This window comes from Apium graveolens, unplaced genomic scaffold (assembly GCF_009905375.1).
Source record: "Apium graveolens cultivar Ventura unplaced genomic scaffold, ASM990537v1 ctg8880, whole genome shotgun sequence".
NCBI classification, from domain to species: domain Eukaryota; kingdom Viridiplantae; phylum Streptophyta; class Magnoliopsida; order Apiales; family Apiaceae; genus Apium; species Apium graveolens.
In genome coordinates, this window is record NW_027421544.1 from 65,287 (window position 1) to 90,585 (window position 25,299).

The following is a 25,299-nucleotide window of genomic DNA, read 5'->3' on the forward strand; positions in this document are numbered from 1 at the left end:
CTGTGCCTTCATTAATAACCTCAATAGTTTCCCAGATATGTTTGGAATCTTTATAATTCATCACATGTCTATTCATCAAGGGATCAAGGGAATCTACTAAAATTAATTGAAGGCTAGCATCCAGGGAGGCTTCTTCTTTTCTAGCAGGAGAAAAATCCTCAGGATTCTTTACATAAGTTCTAGCTTTGGTGATCACCACATCATTTTCTATTACCTCTGGTTCAATAACCATTGGAATTTTTGGACCCTTCTTTAACACTTCCAGATATTTGGGATTAGCAACTTGTAAAAACAATAGCATCTTCTTCTTCCACATGATATAATTTTCTTTATCAAATAGTGGAATTTAAACGGTTCCAACTTTTTGTGAAGTCATTATGAATTTTTGAATAAATAAAAATTCAAGGAGTGAAAGAAACACAAAAGTCTAGGATCTTGATTTGTTCATTAATCAGAAGGCTCTGATACCAATTGTTAGGTCCCAATGTGTTTGTAGAAGGGGGGTTGAATACAAACAATACCAAATAATTGAATTAAATGCGGAATAAAAATGTGAAACAAAATTCAAGTTAAATAAGAATATTATTAAACTTGAAAGGTGTTACAACAACTGTATCGATTACAAGGAATTAATCTCAAATTAATTATCACAAATCTAGAATAAATTCGACATGAACTTTTTCTATTTTTGCAATAAAAAGATTCAAATGCTAAACGCAATTTGAGATTAAGTTCTAGGGATTTTGATCCGCTAGATAGGTACACAAGAATAAGAGAATGATTTCTAGTTGATTGGATTTAACTTTACAAACTAGAAATTTGATCTTGAAATTAGCAGAGAGGATGAAATATTTGTTCTTCTTTTTTTTCTTTTTGTTCTCGGGTTCTGTTGTGTTGGATCTTGTTGTTGAATGGTTGCTTCTGTCTTTTTAATCAATCAACAAAATAGAATGAACTGGAATGACAATCCTGAGCTCAGCAAGACAATCCCAACAGCTAGCAAGACTTTCGGTAGGACTATTAAATGAACTAGTAAGACTATCAGAATGAACTAGCAAGACTATCCTCCTCCCAGTGTAACTTTCGGCAATACAATTATTTGTACTAGCATGACTTTCGGTATGACTATCAATTGTCATACCGATTGTCATATTAGTACAATCAGATTGTCTTGTTGAATTTAAATAGATTTTAATCCAATTTAAATTCTGAAAATCCTTAATATTAATTCTGAATTAATTAATCAATTAATTCAATTAATCAATAAATTAATCTTTGCAGATATAATTTATTTTCTTAATTAAATTATATGACTTAATTAATTAATAGAGAATTAATACTAATCTTGAGCAGCAACTATTCTTCTGAAAATCTTCTGAAAATCACTGTCAATTATGAATCAATTCCACCACTTCAATGTTGACACTCGATGTACTGTCTGGTTCATGAATGACTAACTTCCGTGACGTTTCTTCAAGCCTTGACCTTGATACTCTTGATTTTCTTCAGACTAAATCCTTGTAATTAATTGATACCCTGACGAGATCTCTGTCACTTGATTAAATCCACAATCTTGATTTATATCATTGAGGCATGAACAATTTCTTGAACTTCTTCCAGTGAATTAATTCCTCAAATCTGTAGATGAACCTTGATTCTGAATCCTTTGACAGATGTTACTTTGCGAGATCTCTTTGATGGTAGATCCACTATTTACTTATTACATTCTTATTTAAGTTGAGTTAAATCCTCGAATATACAAATGGGCTATTATATATGCCTTACAATTGATACCAAAATAGCAGGGAGGAAGAAAAAAGATCCTACATATGTACACTATACCACACCATTGTTGTTTGTAACTACGGGTCCTATTGTACGGGAGAGGTGGTAAACACAAGGTAATTTTCTAGTAAGGGAAGAAGCTGTTTTCAAAATGAGAGTACCATTGGTTTTTATCTGCGGATCCTATTATACGGGAGAGGTGGTAAACGAAGGTGATCTTCTTTAATCAGTTGATTCTCATAGGGGGAGAAGCAAGAGAGATATGTGCTTCTCAAAAGGAAATGTGGTTGTACAAAAGAAGATGAAACTACTTGAAGATATGTTCAGTCTAGAGGAACATCTATTTGGAATCTGGAAAAGGTTAAATGTTATCCAGAACTTTTCTGCTATTTACTTTACATTTCTGTTTATATCTTTTTCTTATTTGTTAGTTGAGTTATCCTCTAGGTATTTGTGTGTTATTGTCTAACAAACAAATAGGGGGAGATTGTAAGGCATATGTAATAGCCCATTTGTATATTCGAGGATTTAACTCAACTTAAATAAGAATGTAATAAGTAAATAGTGGATCTACCATCAAAGAGATCTCGCAAAGTAACATCTGTCAAAGGATTCAGAAACAAGGTTCATCTACAGATTTGAGGAATTAATTCACTGGAAGAAGTTCAAGAAATTAATCATGCCTCAATGATATAAATCAAGATTGTGGATTTAATCAAGTGACAGAGATCTCGTCAGGGTATCAATTAATTACAAGGATTTAGTCTGAAGAAAATCAAGAGTATCAAGGTCAAGGCTTGAAGAAACGTCACGGAAGTTAGTCACTCATGAACCAGACAGTACATCGAGTGTCAACATTGAAGTGGTGGAATTGATTCATAATTGACAGTGATTTTCAGAAGATTTTCAGAAGAATGGTTGCTGCTCAAGATTAGTATTAATTCTCTATTAATTAATTAAGTCATATAATTTAATTAAGAAAATAAATTATATCTGTAAAGATTAATTTATTGATTAATTAATTCAGAATTAATATTAAGGATTTTCAGAATTTAAATTGGATTAAAATCTATTTAAATTCAACAAGACAATCTGATTATACTAATATGACAATCGGTATGACAATTGATAGTCATACCGAAAGTCATGCTAGTACAAATAATTGTCTTGCCGAAAGTTACACTGGGAGGAGGATAGTCTTGCTAGTTCATTCTGATAGTCTTGCTAGTTCATTTGATAGTCCTACCGAAAGTCTTGCTAGCTGTTGGGATTGTCTTGCTGAGCTCAGGATTGTCATTCCAGTTCATTCCATTCTGTTGATTGATTAAAAAGACAGAAGCAGCCATTCAACAACAAGATCCAACACAACTGAACCCGAGAACAAAAAGAAAAAGAAGCAGAACAAATATTTCATCTTCTCTGCTAATTTCAAGATCAAATTTCTAGTTTGTAAAGTTAAATCCAATCAACTAGAAATCATTCTCTTGTTCTTGTGTAACTATCTAGCGGATCAAAATCCCTAGAACTTAATCTCAAATTGCGTTTAGCATTTGAATCTTTTTATTGCAAAATTAGAAAAAGTTCATGTCGAATTTATTCTAGATTTGTGATAATTAATTTGAGATTAATTCCTTGTAATCGATACAGTTGTTGTAACACCTTTCAAGTTTAATAATATTCTTTTTTAACTTGAATTTTGTTTCACATTTTTATTCCGTATTTAATTCGATTATTTGGTATTATTTATATTCAACCCCCCTTCTACAAATACATTGGGACCTAACAAAAGGGTAGTTTTAAAACAAAAATTCAGTAGAGCAGAACGTGTACAATTGAGTGCTTTAAATTAATGCAACTAAACTATTCTCTTAATACAAAATAGGTGTGGCAGAATCCATTTTTAAAGCTCTAAAACTTAACTATGAGTCCATGACAACAGTAGTTACTTTCATCCACGATTATGAGATAAAACTCTTAACATACAAGAGCTATTTACCTAGTTCAGCAGCCTTCATTGCAGCAATTTTAGCAGCATCCCTGATCTGGAATAACTTTACCATCATACGTCAGAACTTGCTGTGAAGTCAAATGCTCCTTTTCATTTCTTATAGTTGTAAGTTTAAAAGAAGTTTACCTAAATTAAGCTTGGATAAGCATATTAGAGATATAGCTTCAGATCATAGCAATATATAATATCCAAAGATAGTTATCCAAAACATAAAAAATTATGATTCAGATGCTGCTAAAAGAAGGATCAAGAATGAGTGCATAAAACACCAGACCAAACCATGTTTTCCTTGGTCCTTGCTTCCATCAAAGCTATATAGCTTCGGTTTCTTTTCATAACTTCCGCTGCTAAAAGAAGTTCTACGTTCAGACCTCTCTGCCACTTCCCTCTTTTCTTGCTTAAAGTGCCTCTGGCGATCTGATTCTTTATTTTCACCTCCGGAAGCCCCTGAACTATCCCTTCGTGAAGTTGAATTGTGGCGTCTTTCAAAGTCCTATTTATCATCACGTTCATGTTTCGTTCCTCTGTGTTTATCAAGTTCTCCGGACTTCACTCCACTGTTTAAGTTGGTCTGCCTATTACCAGACCCAACTTTGTCAGGTGATGATCCCCAATCTTTATTATTCTGATACTCAACAGGTGAAGATTCTCCATATGTATCCCTGCTTCTGTAGCCAGAATTGTTGGTAGAAATTAGGGACATTAGCCACTTACTGATTAGTTTCATGTTTTTTTCATTAGAATTCACAATGATATAAATGAAAGTGCTGCTTCTGTTCAGTCTTATAATCTCAGTTGTTCTTATTCTTCCATCGTTTGTATAGGAAAAAATTTAATATAAATAGATCTTATATTTAACTAATTTTTTATTATAAAATATTTCTACAGTGTGATGAATTTTGAAAGGTATAAAAATAAGACCGACATTAATATAAAAATTAAATGAAAGATAAATAATATTTTTTAAACTAAATTTATATATGTTAAGAAATTTACGATTGCGAACCACAGGCGATTTAGGACGCTTCACTGGAATTTTTTTTGGAATTCCACAATCAAGATCCAAGTTCCTGGTAGTGTATTATGCAGTAGGGCGTGTTTGGAAAATTAGTTGATTTGTTGTTACATAGTTAGTCTGCTGTTAATGTTGTTCTAATGTCGGCTTCATGTTTTTGCTTTAATAATACTACCGAGGTAGATTGATGATACTGAATATTCTCTTGCAGTTCTTTATGGTGAGCCTTCTATCTTTATTTTGTGACATGTCATTCTCTGTTTTTGGCTTATATTGGTACGATGTTAAATATCCAGACTTGCCATTTTTCCTGAAAAATGTAATTATATACTGTTAGACTACAATGAGATTCAAAAGAAACCAAGATACTGGGAAAATTGAAAGGTAAAATCTTATTAGAAATCATAGTAGCATTAGGAAGACCATGACATTGTTAGGCAAGAACCACATATCTTGCCAGTTCTATCAGTATCATGAAGTCCCGAGTGTTAAGCTTCGTCTAAAGGTGAAAGACAATACATGAAATTCTATCTTTTGAAAAAGACTCCGTTAACTTACTCATTACTCTGTTAATATTATTAAATTTAACAAAAAACATGTATATACTAAAATTTATTAAACACGGAAACAAAAGACATATAATCTTCATAAGTGTAGGTGCTACCACTAAATCTATAATTGTAGTAGTTTATAAGAGGTGGATAGTTTTAACATTCCTGTATTTGCAGCTGATAAATATGAGAGGTCATTCTTCAAGATTGTAACTATTCCGCTACTTAATGAAGGATGTATGGTACGTCAGTTCATATATGTCCTGTAAAAAAAGAAATGTTAGTTTGATATAGAAGATATTGGACAATAAATATTAAATAATCACATGTAAAAAATGATTTCATTGATGACTTTTTTTGGACAACAGGTTGTTCCAAAATTGAGTAAGGATGCTTATGGAGATAATCTAAAGCTAAAGAATGAAATAGATGTCTTTGGTAAGCGGTGGTATATTTTCTACAATTATCAAGGAGGTTATTTCAGTAACCTCGGAGGATTGCTAAAATGCTTTGGAGTGATTGTTAATGAAATAATTGTTTTTATATTTGATGAGAATAGAGTGATGAATGCTAGAATATATCAAACTGATGGGAAAGAGATTGATTATATCAGTCGTGAATCTGGTGAGGCACCTAAAAAAACAGTTAACTAGATTTGGAGTGGGACTTGGAAAGAAAATGGTATAAATGAAACATTTAAATACTTAGAAAGTACATACTACAAATTATGTGGTTAAGTTATGGATATATGTTTAACTTATATAACTAAATTATTTTTGCAGAGGCAGAATATATGGATAAGGCAGATACATCAGAATTGCCGTGGCAGGGTGCGAATACTCATATTGATCTAACATCTGATGGTGAAGGTAATATAGCATTTAGTTTAATATTCTCTCGAGTAACCCAATAATATTGTCTTTACAGTAGAGATCGCTTATATCGAACGACTGGTGAGTAGATAAATAAATTAGACTGCTAGATTTGTTGTCTGACTTAGACATAAAGTGTTATAAGTGAACCATAACAAAAATCCTAATACAGAGTATATAATATCTTGTTAAAATATGGATAATGATATACTTGCATTAATGAAACTTATTTTTCATAATCAACACGCTCCGATAAAGCAAAAATATTAGAATGGGCAATGCAGAATGAGATATATTATATTAATCAAACAACTGATGCTGAAGGTAATATATTGAGTTCATTTTAATTCAAGTACAAACACATTGGATCCTTACTGTAATAATAGGAAACAAAAATACAAAATAGGAAATGGAGGTGAGCTTGGGCAGGCAAACATAGCTTTGGAAGATAAGTTTATGGAAGTTGATGATCAAGAAATGGAGGTGATTCAATTCCAAATCAAGTTAAAGCCATGCAATCTTGACTGAACCACACATGGAGTTGTACATGTTTTATCCATCTCTCTATTTGTATCACTGTAACATTACATTAATAATGTATTAATTTAATTCTCACCCGGGTACAGTATATTCCTAAAGAAGTTGCTCCTCGCGGTCGTAACTGGATATCTAGTGAACAAGTTAATCTTGTGACTGAAAATGGTTCTTGGATAGTTACAATTCTGGTTTCAAATGGTAGGGGTAGATTCTCGGCCGGTTGGAACGCTTTCGTCAGAGACAACAAACTTAAGGGATCTAAGCCTTTACTGTTCACGCTAATCGAGAACAATGAAGAAATATCTTTCTCCGTTGAATGATAGATTACAAAACTATTTGCTTATTCATCAATGTTATAACTAAAACAAATTTTAAAATGACAATCCTTGTAAGAACCTATGTCCTCTACTTGTAGTCCTCATTGGCACAGTTGAACCAGTTCTTTTTATTAACATTAGTAGTTAATTATTATCAAATTCTTATTTATTTTCGAAATGTGGTGAACCAAACTTCAGATCAAAATATAATGGGAGATTGTCATCACTTTAAACTATAATATGAGACTGTAAAAACTCCAAAACAATAATGATGGTCATTTTGGAATGAACTTCATGACATCTTTAAAACAACATCCATGTGATACTAATACAAGTTTGTATATCTGGTATAGTTTCGTAAATAAGTTAATAGATTCATTAAAAATTATAAAACTTATATGTTGGACATTTAACTATTTATTCATAAGAACAATGGATACCTTAGTGCTATCAAAATTTAGGATTATATTGATAAGTTATAATATTTAGAAAACTTATACTTTTTTCTTCTAACAACTTAAAAAAATATTGGTTAACACTTAAATTCACTTAAAAATAAATATATAATAAAAAACAATCTCTACAACTCAAAGAAAATAAAATTGAACCATAGTTTTAAAGTAACTAGAAATCAGAATATTTAAACAAACATTGAGTTTGACAACCTGGAACCTAAGGAAACTTCAAAATACAATACTACTACAAATATATCCTACTAAAGCAAAACTAAAAAACACAAATCATGAAGAATGCATCCCCTGCATATATAACCATCCACAACCACATTCATCATCTACTTCTCCTTCAAAAAATATAATATACGCACCATTAAAGATATGATAAAATTCATTAAAAAACCATATGACTTAAGATTGTAAATGTGAAATAAACACAGAATAAAGAGAGAACTAACCACTTTTATTTTCTTAGAACATGACTTAGCTGAGCCTGGAGTGTAACCATTGTCAGATATCTCCACCACATCAGTCTGACAAATGCAAATACATGGATTAGACTTGAAAACAATCTCAAAGACATAAAATCATTCTAAATCTGATAAACAAACTGCAAAGATGCTTAATATAAGGTGTCATATGCATTGCGGTTAAATACTTAAAAAAACCTAGTAAATAATTAAGGTACATTAACTTACATCCCCATATTTTGAGATATCAACTATATTCAAAGTACTTGCAGATGTGGATGAACTTGCAGAATCAGAGTCATAGGCATCAGTTACATAGAAAACTGTATTGTTTAGAAGAATATTATCATCGTTAAGCTCAATTTTAACAGTAATCTCCTTCCCTACAAAACCTTTTATGTGAGGAGGATATGTTGCTGGATCCTGCACAAAATTGAATTAATTTGAACATGTAGTTTAAAAGAAAATTGAACATTTTTACTCAATTTAAAAAATCAGGAAATAAATAGAATATGAAACAGCTAACCGACCGCAAATCCCTCTGCAATTAGCTTTGTTGCTATTTTCCCTGCCAGACGCTTAGCAGCACGATCAAGTAAAACCAAATTAAAAGCTTATGTGGAATCTTCTACCAGCAAAACAATTCTGAACCCGGATTGTTATATACATATAATTATTCACATTATTAACCATGTTCAATTTCTTTTTAAAATGTGTAGTCACTGAATGTAATACTTTTTCTGCCGTACCGGATAGTTCTTGTTGCACTTGCAGCATTTATATTTACCCTCAAACTTGGTAATTTCTACAAAGCAATCATTTCTGTTGCAACTAAGATACCACCAACCATCGTTTTCCTCGACATTCTTAACTTTAACTTTACAGAGGAAAATCATCTAAAAAATTAAAAGGAGTATAAATTAATTTACTATATATATTAATACGGTTTATTGTATACATAAGAACAATTTGAAAATTACCTTAAGATAGACAATGGCAGTCTTCTCACTAAGCTCCTTGAGAGTTATGGTCTCAATCAGTGGTGTGTGTGAGACTTCAGACAGAGATGCTAATGACATTGGGATATCTGAAGGAACATATCCTTCTTCCCGAAGCCTGAAATAAAAAAACAAGCCACAATATACTTCAACATCATAATCATAATAACAACAAACGAACATGGTTAAAATATTTTAATGATTTCCTGATAAAAAAAACCTTTACCTTATCTCATGAACAACATCAAAATCCAGATTAAGATAAATTTTTGAAGCAGGAACAGTGCTGATTTGAACAGATGCTACAAAAAAATAACTATGAGAAAAAAAAGAAACATGGTTATAAACTATATTCCCCTAAAAAATAAATTAACTTGTCATCTGAAGTAGTACTTACTGTGAAAAATCTTGAGTTTTGTTGTTGTCATAATAACAATTATTGGCTCATCTTTTGAAATCTCGTTATAACGTGCTTCCATTGCAACTGCAAGGTTTGCCCAAACAGTGACCTTGGCTGAATGTCTGTACATTTAAAAAATGGTAGAAAGTTTTAATAGAAACCATAATAAAATTTATCAATCTCAACAACTACTGAGCTGTTTGGGTATAATAAATCATAAAATACCTCCCATCAGTTAGCCTAAAATGGACAATGTCGCGCTGACCAAATTTGGTTGAAATTTTTGAAAGGCTTTCATAATCCTCTACAACGCCAATAATATCTACAAAAAAAATTAATGCAAACATTAAGTGATCGAGATATGGTAAAAAATAAACTAAATTGAGTTTCAGTACTGTTAACCAGTGCCATATTCTGGATACTCTGCATCCCCATTAGCTTTGGAAATACCAAATAATTGGCTCATATCGACAAACTCAAATTTGTGAGGAGATATCATGTCATCATCATTGACGGGTTCAACGGTTGTGGAAGGAGAAAAGTTAATCAGATACTTAGATGAAACTGGTTTCAGAGTTCCCAACGCCTGTTTAGTGTAAAAGTTTAAAAGAATGTATACACCTCCCTCCTTTATCTTATGAGCATGGATATTCCAGTAATCAGCATAAATATAAACATGAATATGACAGTCCTATACAAAATAATACTCAAAGATAAACATTGATTCATGTGATGAAAAACAAATAAATAAGGAAATCAAAAAACATGAACACAATTATATTTCAATAATATAAAACATAATAAAAAAGATTAAGTAACAAGACATTATCATCCAGCAAGATTAGATTGTATCCTTTAATGGCATCTGCTGCGGATGCTGAGTTCGAAATTGAAGGCCACATCCTTGTTACTCTTGCTTTTATTTTCCAGTTCGTTCTTGAACAATCGAGAGAAGAAAGCTGATCAAACATCATAGCTATAAAACTGAAAGTAAAGATGTTAGCTATAATGATACAACAATTGAATATATAGATGATAGATGATACATGATACTAAATATGAAAACAATATAGGCTACCTCAATGAGGAGGTTACTCTGAAAACAAAAGTGGACAAATAAATGCGGGTGGTGGGGGGTAAACTTTGTTAAACTGTCATGTTGTGTCAACTTTGTTAAACATATAAAAAACGTGGGAGCTAATTATGCTTATCGGACACTTAGTAACTAAAAAGATATTAAAAAGTAATTACAATGTAAAAATATAATAATCAATATAATCTATAATATAATTTTTTCAAAAACAAATTTGTTAAGAATTTTATTTAGAATAATACAACATAAATATTTTATACTGCCAAAATAAAAAGTTTAAAAAGTGAAAAATTATGTCATTCGCCTTGGTCTGAAAAATTAAACATATACAAAAATCTCATTAACAAATTAACAAATATCTTAGTATAAAGAAGGGTATTTATTTTTGAAAAGCAGCGACACCTATGTGAAAATGAAAAAAAAATGGGACAAACAGATTCGTGACATTCTATGGATGATCATAAATTTAATAACATTTATTTCTCTACAAAAATTTCAAAATTTCATAATCTAATGTTATTATGAAAAAATAATGAATTTAAGACAAACAATTTCGTAAAATTTATAATCTACGTATAGATATTAAAATTTACAAAATAAATTAAAAGATTATATTTTAGTGTATTACAACACCAAAAACTGTAAATATAAACACGTACTGGAAAAAAGAAATTCGTGGGAGTAAATTATTCTCATCGGACAATCATTTTATAATCAATATGCCTTTACATTTTCTAAATTAACTAATGATATTTTAATGTATTATAATTCCCAACAATAAAAATATAAATACGAACTTGAAAAGACAGTTTACTGAGTTATTTATACATATTTTTAAAAGGAACATACAGATAGAGTTATGTGTACTATAAATTTATTTTTTAAACTATGCTAACACATTCGAAAAAATCTTACGATATTCAATATTTTCTCTTCAACTACTAAAAATTGTGGCCAAGCTATAAGGCTACCGAAAATTGTTTTTATATAAATAAACAAACGTAAAAAATACTTTAAGACTAAAAAAAAAACTTTTAAGAAGCAGCAACACGTTCAATGACTTAAACGCCTTTAATTTATTAATACACAGATTAAGGTATAATATTGAACCATTGTCGTTATTGTTATCGTGAAAATAGACAAACAAAAATAAAAGCACTTCCGAAAACATCAACATCCCAACATAGGTACATTTATACTTCGAATATATAAATATATTGAGTGCGAAAGTAATCAATGTGCCGCCAAATATCCACTACGAATAAAATTAACAACTGAAAATATTTACAAATAAAATTAGAACAACACATTATAGTTAATTCTGTTCCGGTTAAATAAAAAAATCGAAAACCGTATAATTAAGTATCTCACCTTTTTCTCAAAAGTAGATCCAAGGATGATTACCTTTTTAAACAAATATTTTGTAGAAAGGAAGTCTACTACTTTAAAAAGCAACTTCAATCATGTGATAATAAAAAAAATAAGCGAATCAGAATGATGACATTTTAAGGATGACAAAAATGTAGAACATATATAAAAATATTTGATCCACGATTGAGTCCCCTATAGATTATTAATCCATATATACAAACTGGGTAACATCGAAATACAAAATTGAGCTAATAATAAAAAAAGGTCTCTTCTCATGATAAAAGACAAAAAATATAAACCGGATTCCGAACACATCAACATAAATAAGAAACATAAATATAAAAATAAATTCGAACTTGAAAAGACAGTTTACTGAGTTATTTAGACAAATTTTAAAAAGAAACAAACCGTATACCTTTATTTTTAAAACTATGCTAACACATTCGAAATTTTTTTACAATATTGAATATTTTCTCTTCGACTTATAAAATTTTTGGCAAAATTATAAGGCTACCAAAAATTGTTCATATAAAAATAAAAAAATAAAAAAATTACCTTAAGACTTTAAAACAAACTTTTAAGCAGGAGCAACATGTTGAATGTCTTAAACGCCTCTAATTTATTAATCCATAAATAAGAACATCTTAATGTTGAAACTCAAAATTGCGCTAATAAGAAAAAAAAAGATCTCATCTCGAGAAAAGAGACAAATAAAAATAAAAAAAATTCCTAACACTACACAATCCAAAAATAAATACATTTTTTCTTCTGAAATAAAATTATCATGAATCCGGAATTTATTACTGTGCCGCTAAATATCCACTGTGAATCAACCTAAAAATGAAAATATTTGTTTGAATAAGTTAGAACAATAATGTATAATAATTTAGGAATGCCAAAATAAAATATAGTGAACTGCATAATAAATTATCTCACCTTTGTCTAAAAAAATAAACTTGAGGATAATTACTGTTAACAAATATCTTAGTTGAAGGAAGGCTGCTAATTTGAAAAGAACCTGTACTTACATAAAAATGAAACATTAAGTTTATGGTAATCATGATATTCTTTAATCTTTCCATATGTAAACGATTATTTTATATCAGTCAATCAAACTAATTATCGAACAATTATACCTTTAACAAAAATGACCTTTGTAGACGTTAATATAACAATTTTTGGATGCATTCCTTCATACAACGCCTCAAAATTCTCCGGGAATGGTCCCCATAATGAAACGCGATGTGTAATCCCACTTAAACCAAATTATAAAATGGTACATATAGTAGATTGAATATCTCTAAATTCAACCACTACCCAAGTAATATGGTGCAATTATGGATAAATTGTAAAAACAATCTACATTATTTCAATAAAATAAGAAATTAAAAAAAAATTCAGAACACATAATTACCTCCCATCTGTTAAGCTGAAATGAATAATATCCCTTGGACCATATTTAGTCATGATATTATAAGGCTGCTCCAAATTCTCGACAACTCCAACACAATCTGTAAGAATATATATCAACATAATGTTAATTTAATTAATATCTATACGGCAACTGCATGTAAACATTACCTATGGAGTATTGAGGCAACTGATTGTCATAAAAAACATTGGATTATCCTTGAATTGGTGAAGAGGTATTAATTCATATTTTGGGTCAGGGATTGTGCCATCATCGTGAGGGTCTAGAACAACAACAGTAGCTGGAATGAAGGTGATAACATTTGTGGAACGCACAGGCCTTAAAATACCAGTTGATGCGGAAACCTGGAAATTTGATATGACATAGCATCCACCAGTATTTATAACCCCACCAAACTGATATCAAATTGCAGGACTGACAACTGCATGAATTAGATTATCCTGACATAAATAAAATGATTATTAATGTAAATGCACAATACAATAATATGTACATGTACAAAGTAAACACGCAATAAAATAAGAGCAACATATAAATACACAACACATCAGAAATGGAATTCTACTTATAATTTTAATATCATAAAATTATATGACATGTAATCCGAAAAATATACCTCACAGTCTAATAGAATACGGTTGTGTCGCCTTAAAACACCTTCGTTAGTAGTCGACAACCACATTCGCGTAACACGGACATTTACTGTCCAATCATTCCTACTATCATTTAACTCCGCTAAGTGGGTATACATAGCCATGACTCCTAAAAGCTGAATAAAATAAAACTAAATTAGTAATCAAATCCAAAGTGATCTCTTGATATATAATTTATTATAAAAGGATCACATCAATGGATATTGACATTGTATTTATAATTATACTTATACCTGTATGTTCAAACACTTACAAAAAACAAAACTTAGATGATAAAAAAATAAATGTGATGATATATATTTATAGGCCAAATGAGGCTATATTAACGGTTCTTATGCAAACAGAAGGAAGAAAACTTCAAATCATGTAGACTGAGTACACTTTGATACTATTTTGTGAATATAAATGTGCATTTCACCACAACTTCTAACAGAATGATAACTACATATATAACCAAAACACCATGGTTTAAGGGGATATGAGAATTGACTGAAAAACATACTTGATCCTTGTGGTATGAAGTCTGAGAGAAATAACATGATACTTTAGTTTTATATACATTTGACATTGTTAATATACATACATATATATCTCCTCAATAGATATGTGGCAGATTACCAAATAACAATCAATAAAATTCAAGGCAAATAAAATGTATCAGAAAATAAGTGCTACACTACATCCGAAAAAAGAATATAAGGACAAAATTTTCAAAATTAAAAAATCAAAAATTAAGGTATTATGTTCACAACACAGGATAACTAATTTCATTTAAACACTAATATTAAATAATATTCATATGAAAAAGTATAGTAGTACAAACATATGAAATGCACAACTACAACTAAAATATGACTATGTGTTATCTCCGACTGGTAAATTATAGAAAACCTCCTCAAACACAACGTTGGCAGTTACATTTATTGAACCTCCATGATCACTATCTACCATTATGTGCAGAACTGAAGGCGATGTAACTCTTGATACAGGAACATATAGCTGGCCATAGGTGAACACAGATTGTGGCAAATACAATCCAACTTTATTCAATGACTGGCCCTGACTTTTGTTTATAGTCATTGCAAAACAGAGTTGTACTGGAAATTGAACTCTTTTGAATTCAAACGGCCATTTAGTGTCTGTCGGATCCATTTCTATTCGGGGAATAATATGAGTACTACCAACCTCAGAGCCAGTGAGAATATCACATATAATACTATTTGGAAAGAATTTTCTCACAATCATCCTTGTTCCATTGCAAAGTCCCATAAGCTGATTCAGGTTCCTCATCAGCATTATAACACTGCCTACCTTAATTTTTAAATCATGTTTTGGGAGATATGGCATGTTGATGGAGTTTAAGTATTCAACAGGAAAAGCAGAACTGAAGTCATTGTCATGGCCATCATTATCGCTCAGGGAATCCTGACTATAGTATGTGTGTGTGTCACCAGGAATAAGATCAAGAATGTAAGAATTTATATCGCTAATAATGGCATTTGTTGGAGTGAGAATAGATTGTTCCCTCAAATATTCAGGATTCTTTAGGTTCTGAAAAATATCTGGATATATGACATCAACCACATCCTTTATTGGTTTCTCCATAGATTTAATAAGAAATTTCTTAGGAATGACAACATCTGAATCAGTATTTGCATCATTGGGTTGTACACTCGGTAATGTACCATTTCCAACAGAGAGAACCCACTTGCTAAATTCTTCAATTTCTTTTCTTTCCTCAGCAGATCTTCCAGATGTGAGGCGCATGTTTTTCTCAAGTTGAAAAACTTTACAATAATCCCAAAGTTTTGAACTGTTCAGAGATGCACCAACAACTTGAGCTCTACTTGCCTTCAGAATGACTGGAAAAACTTGGCGGAAATCACCGCCAAACACAACAGTAATTTCACCAAACAGAACACCTGCTCTAGACGGATCAACAAAAGACATTATATCTCTCAGATTGTGATCAACACTTTCAAATGAGTGTCGATGCTGCATTGGCGCTTTATCCCATATAATCAAACTCGTCTGCTTCAGTAATTCACAAAGGTCTGTCCCGTGTTTTATTCCAGCAACTGAATATTGATCTAACTTCAATGGAATATGAAACCCGGAGTGAGCAGTTCTTCCACCAGGAAACAACGTAGCAGCTATACCGGAAGATGCTACAGGCAGTACAATCTTACCTTCACTATGAAGCTTGCAACACAACGTATTCCAGAGAAATGTTTCCCACATCCTCCTGAACCGTAAACAAAAGAAACCCACCTTTTGAGTTGTCAATGCTGTCCATGACAGAGTTGTATACATGAAGTTGTTCTTTGTTTAGATTATAGTGCAACTTATCATGCTGCTCAGACATCTGTAATATGTCGTAGTCAAATTCTTCAGTAATTAGCCTATTCTCTAATATATGCAAAAAACTATCTTCAGGAAATGGCAGAGTGGAGAAATCCCTTAGACTTTTACCAACATCGTTAAAAAGGTTCTCAATTGCTGTAAAAAATAAGTATAAAAATCATCTTTTAATTGTCCTCATAGTTTATAAGATTTATGAGAATAATTACTTACATTGTGTTGGATAAATTAAAAGGTAAAAATCTGCAAATATATGTATTTATGGACAGCTTAATAAAATATGAAACATAATGTATACAACATATGTCAAATGACAGACACAGATAAAGTACTATACATATAGGAGAGCTAAGATGTTGCATTTTGTTCAATGTGTGGTATCTTAAGCTTATAAAATTATACTTGATTAATATCTATTAATGACATACATAATGGACTGACTGGAACCTATAATGAGAAAGGTTGTTGTTGTCAATTTAACTGACCTGCTAATGTGAAGTTCTTAATATCAGAGTCTGCTAGCTGCATATTTGTATTGCTTGTTAAGCGCCGTCTGTTGTATAAGACATCATCTGACATGGACTTCCAATGTTGTTCCCATAGCTTCAATGGATCAGCCACCTGATTATTCGAAAAAATAAAGACAAACAACTGTCTAAGCTGTTGTGGCATAGCATGAACAACATTCTCAGACATGGCGACATGCCATTGTTTATCATCCTTTAGAAGACCAAGAGCATCGCAGGCCTCCTTAAAAGTATTGTAAACAAATCCATTCACAGTTCTTAAATCCTTGTAAGAAGTGGCACCTCGGTTATGCATGAGTATCATTCTGAGGAAAAATGTTTCTCCAGAAGGTGCATGCACGTTTGTTAATCGGCCAAACACAGTTCCACGCTCACGAACCTTCCATCTAGCTTGGTCGCCTTTCCATGTGAAATGCTGAGGAAACTGATGATATGTAAATTACATAGCCTCTGTAAATGTTTTATTTGCTTCAAAACAGGCTTCAAGCTTGCTATGTCTAATTTTAGCCTTTTGTGCCACATTTTTAAGATTGTCATTATGCTTGAAAGATACATTCTTCTCTCCTTCACAGTGCACTGGTAAACGCTCCACCGTCGGAAACCGATGATGAATGTTAAAACCTAAAAGAAGCCAAGCAGCTTCTAACGCACATATATAACGACCATCAAGAAAGTTTTTAATCTCATCTACAAACTTAGGCTTCAAAGTATAAGTACTTGCACCACTAACTTGCTGCTTTCTTCGCAAAATCATGGTAGTTGTGTCATAGCCTTTTAAACAATATTTAAATAGATACTTCAAAGATCTTGAGCTGTTGCATACCTCTAGATTAATATGACACTTAAAGCGAATTAATAAATCCCTGTTGTAAGGTACAACAAATTGATTTTCCAGTTTGATCCCCTTTTTAACAACACATCTACCCGTTCTCCGTCTACGGTAAACTGGAAACCTACAATCATCGAAAAAAGTATTTGCATTATACCTGGATGTAATTAGATAAAACGATATTAAGATAAAGATGCTAAATGAGGAAATTATTTTATAATTATGCAAAAATCTTTAACATACCATGTATGATTGACTACAGTCTTACCTTTTGGGGAAGTGTCGACCACAATTTCCTTTTACCATACACGGGGAGTAAGTAAAGTCTTTCCCACATGGGCCGTGAATCATGTGTTTCCGAACAACATGAAAACCAATAGGATCATCTTTCTCATCTTGGATATCAGCAGATATCAACTTATCAATATCATACACATTTTTAGGCCTATCCCTAGAATCCAACCAAATCAACATATGGCAATGAGGAAGCCCATGTTTCTGGAATTCGATTACGTGCATAACTACCATAAAATATAATATATGCAATAATATTATGCAACAACAAATGGCATTAAACTATTTATGAGAGCACAACGAAATATATCGAAAAAATATTAAACTTTAAAGCAACGGAAAAGGAATGTTACCTCCTATGCATTTACCAAAATAGTTTTTATTCTTAATTAAATCCAAAAGCTGATCAAGTTTAAGCTTGAAGACTCTTGCTATGACATCAGGTTTGTCTGCAACATCTACTCTAGGAAATAATTGCATCATGCTTTTAATCTCAGACCATTGTGTGTTGCAAGTCATTTTCAGAAATAGTAATGGATGTCCAATGCTCCGACATATAGCCAATGAATCTTTAAAATACTGGTTCATGTACCTCTGAGATCCGGTATGTGTAGCGGGAAGAATCATATTTTTGCCTTTGTTGCAAGTATTGGTATCACCTTTCGCAACCGAATCTCGAATGGACTTATATAGATCCGATCGAATAACATTTTGGTGTCCTCTTATCCAGTCCAATCAGTATTGCTCAACTGCAGCAGAAGCATCTACAATAAATTATTGCCACAATCTGCCACCCAAATGAAGATTCATACCTGACAAAATAATACCCCAATGGATAAACAATTAATTCTTGTATTGAAACAATTAAAAAAACACGTATTAAAATGTTTTACCTTCATCCGGTCGTACCATCAACTTATAAGCATAATACCCCCTCATGATAACTGTAGATCTGTGCGTCACTTCATCGGGACGCTGATCCAAATTAACATGTATATCATCCTTTTGCTTCTTGTTATGCAAAGGGATATTAAGGTGAAATCCATCGTCACCATAGGGAAATAACAACGGATACTGTAGTTGCATATAGTGCTTACATATTTCAAAAACTCTTTTCAAAAATCTTTCTTTTGTTTGAACTACTATATCACGGAATGGGCATGTATCATCATTATCACCAACAATCAAAACAGCAACCTCATTTGATGGACCAACTTGATTAGGTCTTCCAGAGGCGGATTTGGATGAAACCAACAAAAGGCTGAAATCGTCAGTTTCAGAAAGGTTCAAGCGATCACGTGCGTAACGGAAACCTTCAGCAAGTTTATTCTTTTCATCTAGCATTTTAAGAAGGCCATCCACAATATCAGGATCAACTACATTAGAGCTTGGAACAACATTCAAACGGTTCTGGATTTCGTTCTCGGTGTCATACACATATAGTTGACTAAATTTTGGATTCACTCCATCTAAAGGTTTTAGACTTCCAATTAAATGGTAATTCTGACCGTTTAGCTGAAAACAATATGGACCACCACCGTTGTTGATTCTCCGATCTATTTTACCACCTATAGAGGTAAACTGGAATAGGGAATTATAGATCCTTATGTTCTGCCTGAAATGATTAGTTAATGGTCCTCTGGAGAGCAGTGAAGCAAGAAATGGTGGAGGAGCTTTCTCGGGGGGGGGGGGGGGAGACGGACCTGTCCATCCTTGCAATATAATGAAAAAGTTGGTGGGCTTTTTTCTCAGATTTGTTATTCCTTTCTTCATTCCACATTAATGCTTTACATTTCGAACATCTCTTCGATGGTGCTCCAAGATCCATATACCCATTCCACAAATCTAATTAACATTTTGTGGAGTAAAATACATCAAAAAACTGGCATATTATATAAAACATAGGAAAATAAAAATTAATCAATTATAAGAGACCTGTTAATACTTCACGATCTTCAGCATCATCATCAGACAAATATTCACCTCGATGAGCATCATTAATGTCATCTTCATCATCTGTAATGGATTTGAAGCATCAAACAATCGAATAACAAACAATAATTTTGTACAACTAAAACACCATTATTTAATCACATATATAATAACAAAATACCAGATACAAACTGCTCGTAGTCTGGCATATGTTCTAAAGGTTCCTCCTCTGCATTGTTAAATGCATCCATCAAATTCTTAACACCGGACGTGGAAGGCTCTACATATACAATAATGATGTCAATATTAAATCTATATAATTTGAATTCAGTTTATATTTGAATCAGCAAAAATACCTGATAGCGCAGAAAACCAAACTACATATTCAATAAACAGAGGACACCAATAAAAGGAGTTAGTTATATAAAACAAACTTAGAATAGTATCTAAAGGAATTACATATACAAATTAATAGACCTGGTCTATTGACTCCAATTTCCTCAGGCTCACGAAAAGAAACCTCAACATTCCTACGAAATTCATTTTTCTGTGCATTTATAGAGCTCTCTAATATGCGTGGATCCATCTGAGTTTTTTTTCTAAAATCACCGGGCATTGACTGAGATACTGCATTCATGCACAGGTGACAATTAAGTACGGTATGATATAATTGAATATACAACATGTATCAAAACATGTGTTAATGTAAGAAATGTACCTTGGCTTAAATTAGCAATTTGACTTTGTTCAAGTCCAGCGTCTACAGATCTTGTTGGAGATATCCTGGATATAGGTAACTCAAACAACGTATGCTTCTTTCTCGCGTGTTGATTACTCTTAATAATGCGGGACATTGTACTTTGATGTGCAACACCTAAACAAATTATATATTACATACTTTATTAATACATAACCAGTTAAACTCTAAAAATTTACCTTTATTAATTTGTCAACATTTTCGTATTAAAAAACAAATTCAAAATCAAGTAGTGTCTAACTATATAATTTGTCAACATTATGTCCTCGCTTTCGATGTTTTTCATTTTGAGTAGTGCTGTCTTGAACTGAAATATGTTACAGCAAAATTTTAAAAGTTGTCTGTCTAAAAAAATAAAAATAATAAGTTGACATTGTACCTGTAAGCTTCAACCCAAGCGGGATTTGAGGAAACATCTTACTAAAATTTGGCCCACGTGCTTTTCTGTTCAAATCTAAAAATTCACAAATACATTCATATAATGTCGTACCTTCTGCAAAAATATGAGAAGAAAAAAAACAGGAAGAACTGCGTGAATATAGCATATACCTGAAAACGTATTCATTAGTTTTGTATGATGTTGTTGCATTCCTGATGATGTATTAGCGGCATTTGGGCTTGCAAAATCAACTGAATATAGGATGAAGGTAATACCACCAGTAGACAGGATTAAAGGTAGAAAAACATGACAATCTGAGAAGGATAAATATAATTACCTATACATTATACCTGTTGAAGAAGGTGATCCGACATCTGGACTACCTAACTTGTCAAACAGTATATTTGGTTCTTGATTCTCCTTACATGCCTCTCCATGTCTCTCCATTTGGATTGCACCTTCAAAAATCTGATAATCTGGACTATCTTTGGATGTTAAAGATATCGATGACAGATATGTAGAGCTTGCATACTGCATATTTGGTTGATTGGTTTCTTGGAGAGGCTGTAAAGGGCTTCGTTTTGGAACTGTAACACATAATAGTTGATACATTCAGATAAGAATTTGTGCTATGTTCCCTTACCAATTTTGTGATGTTAAATTACTGGTTTTGTGGTTGCAGAAAATATTATTGGCTACACGTATAATCTCACTGTATATCTTAGCAACATGTATAAAAAGATATGTCTTAGATTTCATTTACATTTATCTGGAAGGCCTTCTGATTGATGGTCATGAGTATTACAAATAAACATAAAGGGGATTTATTTTTTTCCTGCAGAGTAGAGTACATGGTATTATATCATGTAACATTATACAGACAAACATACTAACATGTCACATTCGAAGATGACGGTATTTTCGAAGATGACGACATGGTGTACACGAAATTCCATCAACTTCTGCAAAAAAAAAAGGAAACACAGATAGATGGAATGACATAAGAACCTAGTGTGGGAGCAAGGTTTCAAATCAAGAACAGGTGATGACCAAACAATAATTCTATGCTGATAAAATTCACTAATGTTCTGAGAAGTACATACCAGTTGACATAAAATTACTATGACAGGAGCTGTCTTCACAAGTTGTCCTGACCGAGACTGTAAACTCAGTTATACAAATTAAACTAAATCAGAACAACAATATCCAACATACACACATCAATATATACAGAAACCTACCATCATTAGCATCCCCATAATTTGCTTTTACATTAGAAAGGTTGGGAGCAACATTCTCTGAGTTTCGACTACGTATCCTACGTTTTAATCCTAAACAAAACATCAAACATATGATATTCATTCTCCACATTCTAAAATTAAAAAAACAGTTAAACATTCAGTCTCTCACAAACCTGTAAGTGATGTTTTTAAAATTGATTTCTCTGAACCTGGATCCATATTTATAAGGTAATATCGTTCAGAAGAAAAAATCACAAGATATGACCATCTTCATCCTGGTATAGAAAATATTATTGAAACGATCTTCATCCTGGTGTAGAAAATATAAAATAGAGAATGAATGCTAATGCTAAGAGGAGAATATTATGATGAAACAGTGCCTGCTATAAAATAGGACCTATACGTGGTACAGTTTGGTTTTTTAAAATTCAAAAAGTTGGTTATTTGTGAGTTATAAACTGTAAATATGGATGAAATGGGTGAAATACTAAAAAAACTGGGTCAAAAAATTTACTGTTGTGCAAGACATGCCTCTATCATAACAAGACTAAGTCATATTGACAACCCTAAGATTAGTTGTATTGTAACCTTAATCTGTAATTTATACTTGTAATACTTAATGTCTGTAAAATGTAAATGGAGCAGACTGGAGCATTTTTCTCTAAACAGTGTCAAGCCTAAGAATTCTATTTGGAAGAAAATCAAGAAGGTCATGCCTCAGAAGAATTATGAAGAAGCTTGGAGTTGAATAATTCTGTTTAGTGAAAAACATTCTAAGTCAAGATCTCTACAAGTCACAGAATTAGTGTTATAGAGAAGTCATTCGAGAACTCAGAAAGACCTATCGAGAACTCAGAAAGACCTATCGAGAACTCAGGAATTGTCTATCGAGAACTCAGGAAATGCTATTGGAGATATCGATAAGTCGGATACCTATTCGAGAACTCAGAGATATCGACAAGTGTACATCAATTAGAGAACTCTGAGTTATCGATAAGCCAAAGTCCATTAGAGAACTCTGAGTTATCGATAAACCAAAATTCACTAGAGAACTCAGACTTGTCGATAAGTCAAGTCAACAATGAAGTTTCAGAGATATCGACAAGCCAACATGCCTATCGAGATATCGAGTTCTCTACAGCTTAATTGGAGATCTTGAAGTGAAGAAATTTCTCTAAGTACAGAATTGCTGAACAGTTTAATATCCAAGGTTGCAAATCAACAAACAATTTACATAGCTGGATTGACAAGTCTACAAAAAGCAGCTTGAGAGATGTGCAAGATCAATGACAAAGATTAACTGAAAGAGGAGATTAAAGTAATCACGGGATGCTAAAGATATGCTAAGCCAGAAATGGAAGATTTGCTTTTCTATAAATAGAAATGACAAGTGGCAGTTTAGAAAAGCTAATAGCATGTTTATTATCCACTGTGTAAACCAGCAGTTAACTGAGTTATAAAGTTAACACTGGTCCTCTAGTTAAGAAGGACATTCAAGATAGAAAATCTAGTATTCTATTTCAAGAAAGAATCTAAGTTCTAAAACAAGAACTTAGAGATTTTGTAGCAAAACACTGCTTGATTTTAAATACACAATTAAGTGAGTTTTGAAGATCTTTGTTCTACATATTTGCATTGTTATTTATGTTTAACATCTAATCCACAAAATCATTGATAATAATCAACTGCTAAACTCAGAGCAAAACCAAAAAGTAAACATTTAAGCTAAAACACATTCACCCCCCTCTGTGTTGTATTCATATCTGACAAGTGGTATCAGAGCAAAATCTGAAAGTAAACAGATTAGATCTTGGAAAAATGAATACACAGAAAATCAGTAGTATCAAGATTCATCCCTTTGATAAGGCCAATTACACTTTATGGAAAAAGAAAATGTTGCTGTTTATAAGAATGGCCAATCATCTTTACATTGGTATCCTCAAGAATGGGCCCTTCACTCCTGTAGTTAGAGTTGAGGAAACAACATATGGAGATATGGTTATTCCAGCACATTATGCTCCCAAGGAGCCTTCTGAGTATACTGAACCTGAAAGAGAGAAACTTTCCCTAGACAGTGCTTCGCAACTATTACTAATTGAGTCACTTGACAATGTAATGTATAATAACATTTTCAACTGTGACACTTCTAAACAGATCTGGGAAAAGATTGAAATACTTTGTGAAGGAACTGAGGAGGTTAGGTCAAATCAAAGAAGGATATTGATTTCTCAGTATGAGGGTTTTATGGCTAAACCAAAGGAGGGTATTACTGATGTGTTTGAAAGGTTTAATAAGCTGATAAATGACTTGTAGCTTCATGATAAATTTTATGATGTCGAAGAAGTGAATTTGAAGTTCTTTCTTACTCTCCCTGATCACTTGGAACAGAAAATCTCTGCAATCAGAGAAGGAAGGGATCTGAGTAGAATCACACTGGAAGTGCTCTATGGGGTTCTGAAAACTTATGAACTTGAAATGATTCAAAAGAAGTCATTAAGGGCTGGTCAAGGATATGTAATGGATGGCTCAAGTGCACTGATTGTGAATGATGGCCAGACTTCTAATGATGAGCAAAGATCCCCAACTCCAGCAATTTCTACAAGTGAGAAAAGAGTCAATGACACTGAAGAGCAAGTCATACTGGAATTGGATGAAGAAGATGAGTTCTACACTCTTGATGAGCTTGATGAGCTAGACAAATCAATGGCTTACTTGGCCAGAAAATTCTCTAATATTAGAGTAAAGAAACCAAGATTTTTCAAGAGCAAAGGACAATCCTTCAACAAAGACAGCAGTTGGAAAGAAAAAGGGAAGTACACTCCTGATAGCAAAACTGGCTACAAAACTGGATCTGTTGATAGATAAAAAATAAGGTGCTTTAACTGTGATGAGTTGGACCATTTTGCTACAGAATGTAGGAAACCCAAGAAGGCAAAGAAAGATAAAGCCTATCTTGAATTGGAAGCAAAGTATGATGCTCTTCTAAAGAAGCAACAAGGAAAAGATTATATGCTGGAGGGCA

At 32.2% G+C, this 25,299-nt stretch overlaps 3 protein-coding genes and 1 long non-coding RNA gene across 5 annotated transcripts; all 4 read right to left on the reverse strand.

Annotated features, from left to right (window-relative positions):
* Positions 1–5,478: 5,478 nt before the first annotated feature.
* On the reverse strand, positions 5,479–10,207 carry LOC141705463 (uncharacterized). 2 transcript variants are annotated; one of them, XM_074508401.1, is made up of 10 exons: positions 9,811–10,207; positions 9,634–9,730; positions 9,406–9,530; positions 9,235–9,324; positions 8,991–9,126; positions 8,760–8,906; positions 8,541–8,655; positions 8,239–8,433; positions 7,999–8,073; positions 5,479–5,622 (listed from the first exon to the last, which is right to left on the reverse strand). In XM_074508401.1, the coding sequence occupies exons 1-4, from the start codon at positions 9,905–9,907 to the stop codon at positions 9,311–9,313; spliced, it is 333 nt and encodes a 110-aa protein (XP_074364502.1). In that variant the 5' UTR covers positions 9,908–10,207; the 3' UTR covers positions 5,479–5,622; positions 7,999–8,073; positions 8,239–8,433; positions 8,541–8,655; positions 8,760–8,906; positions 8,991–9,126; positions 9,235–9,310. The 2 variants fall into 2 exon arrangements, with proteins under 2 accessions (XP_074364502.1, XP_074364501.1); XM_074508400.1 differs by lacking the exon at positions 5,479–5,622 and adding an exon at positions 7,751–7,887.
* Positions 10,208–12,494: 2,287 nt separating this feature from the next.
* Positions 12,495–14,050, reverse strand: LOC141705467 (uncharacterized). The gene is made up of 4 exons (XR_012568364.1): positions 13,921–14,050; positions 13,454–13,744; positions 12,809–13,383; positions 12,495–12,706 (listed from the first exon to the last, which is right to left on the reverse strand). It is a non-coding gene; the product is annotated as an uncharacterized LOC141705467 (long non-coding RNA).
* A 762-nt stretch (positions 14,051–14,812) lies between these two features.
* LOC141705465 (uncharacterized) lies at positions 14,813–17,140 on the reverse strand. Its single transcript, XM_074508402.1, has 3 exons — positions 16,804–17,140; positions 16,229–16,456; positions 14,813–16,125 (listed from the first exon to the last, which is right to left on the reverse strand). The coding sequence occupies exons 1-3, from the start codon at positions 17,138–17,140 to the stop codon at positions 14,813–14,815; spliced, it is 1,878 nt and encodes a 625-aa protein (XP_074364503.1).
* A 144-nt stretch (positions 17,141–17,284) lies between these two features.
* LOC141705466 (uncharacterized) lies at positions 17,285–19,796 on the reverse strand. The gene is made up of 4 exons (XM_074508403.1): positions 19,672–19,796; positions 18,878–19,583; positions 17,943–18,172; positions 17,285–17,831 (listed from the first exon to the last, which is right to left on the reverse strand). The coding sequence occupies exons 1-4, from the start codon at positions 19,794–19,796 to the stop codon at positions 17,285–17,287; spliced, it is 1,608 nt and encodes a 535-aa protein (XP_074364504.1).
* Between the last annotated feature and the right edge of the window lie 5,503 nt (positions 19,797–25,299).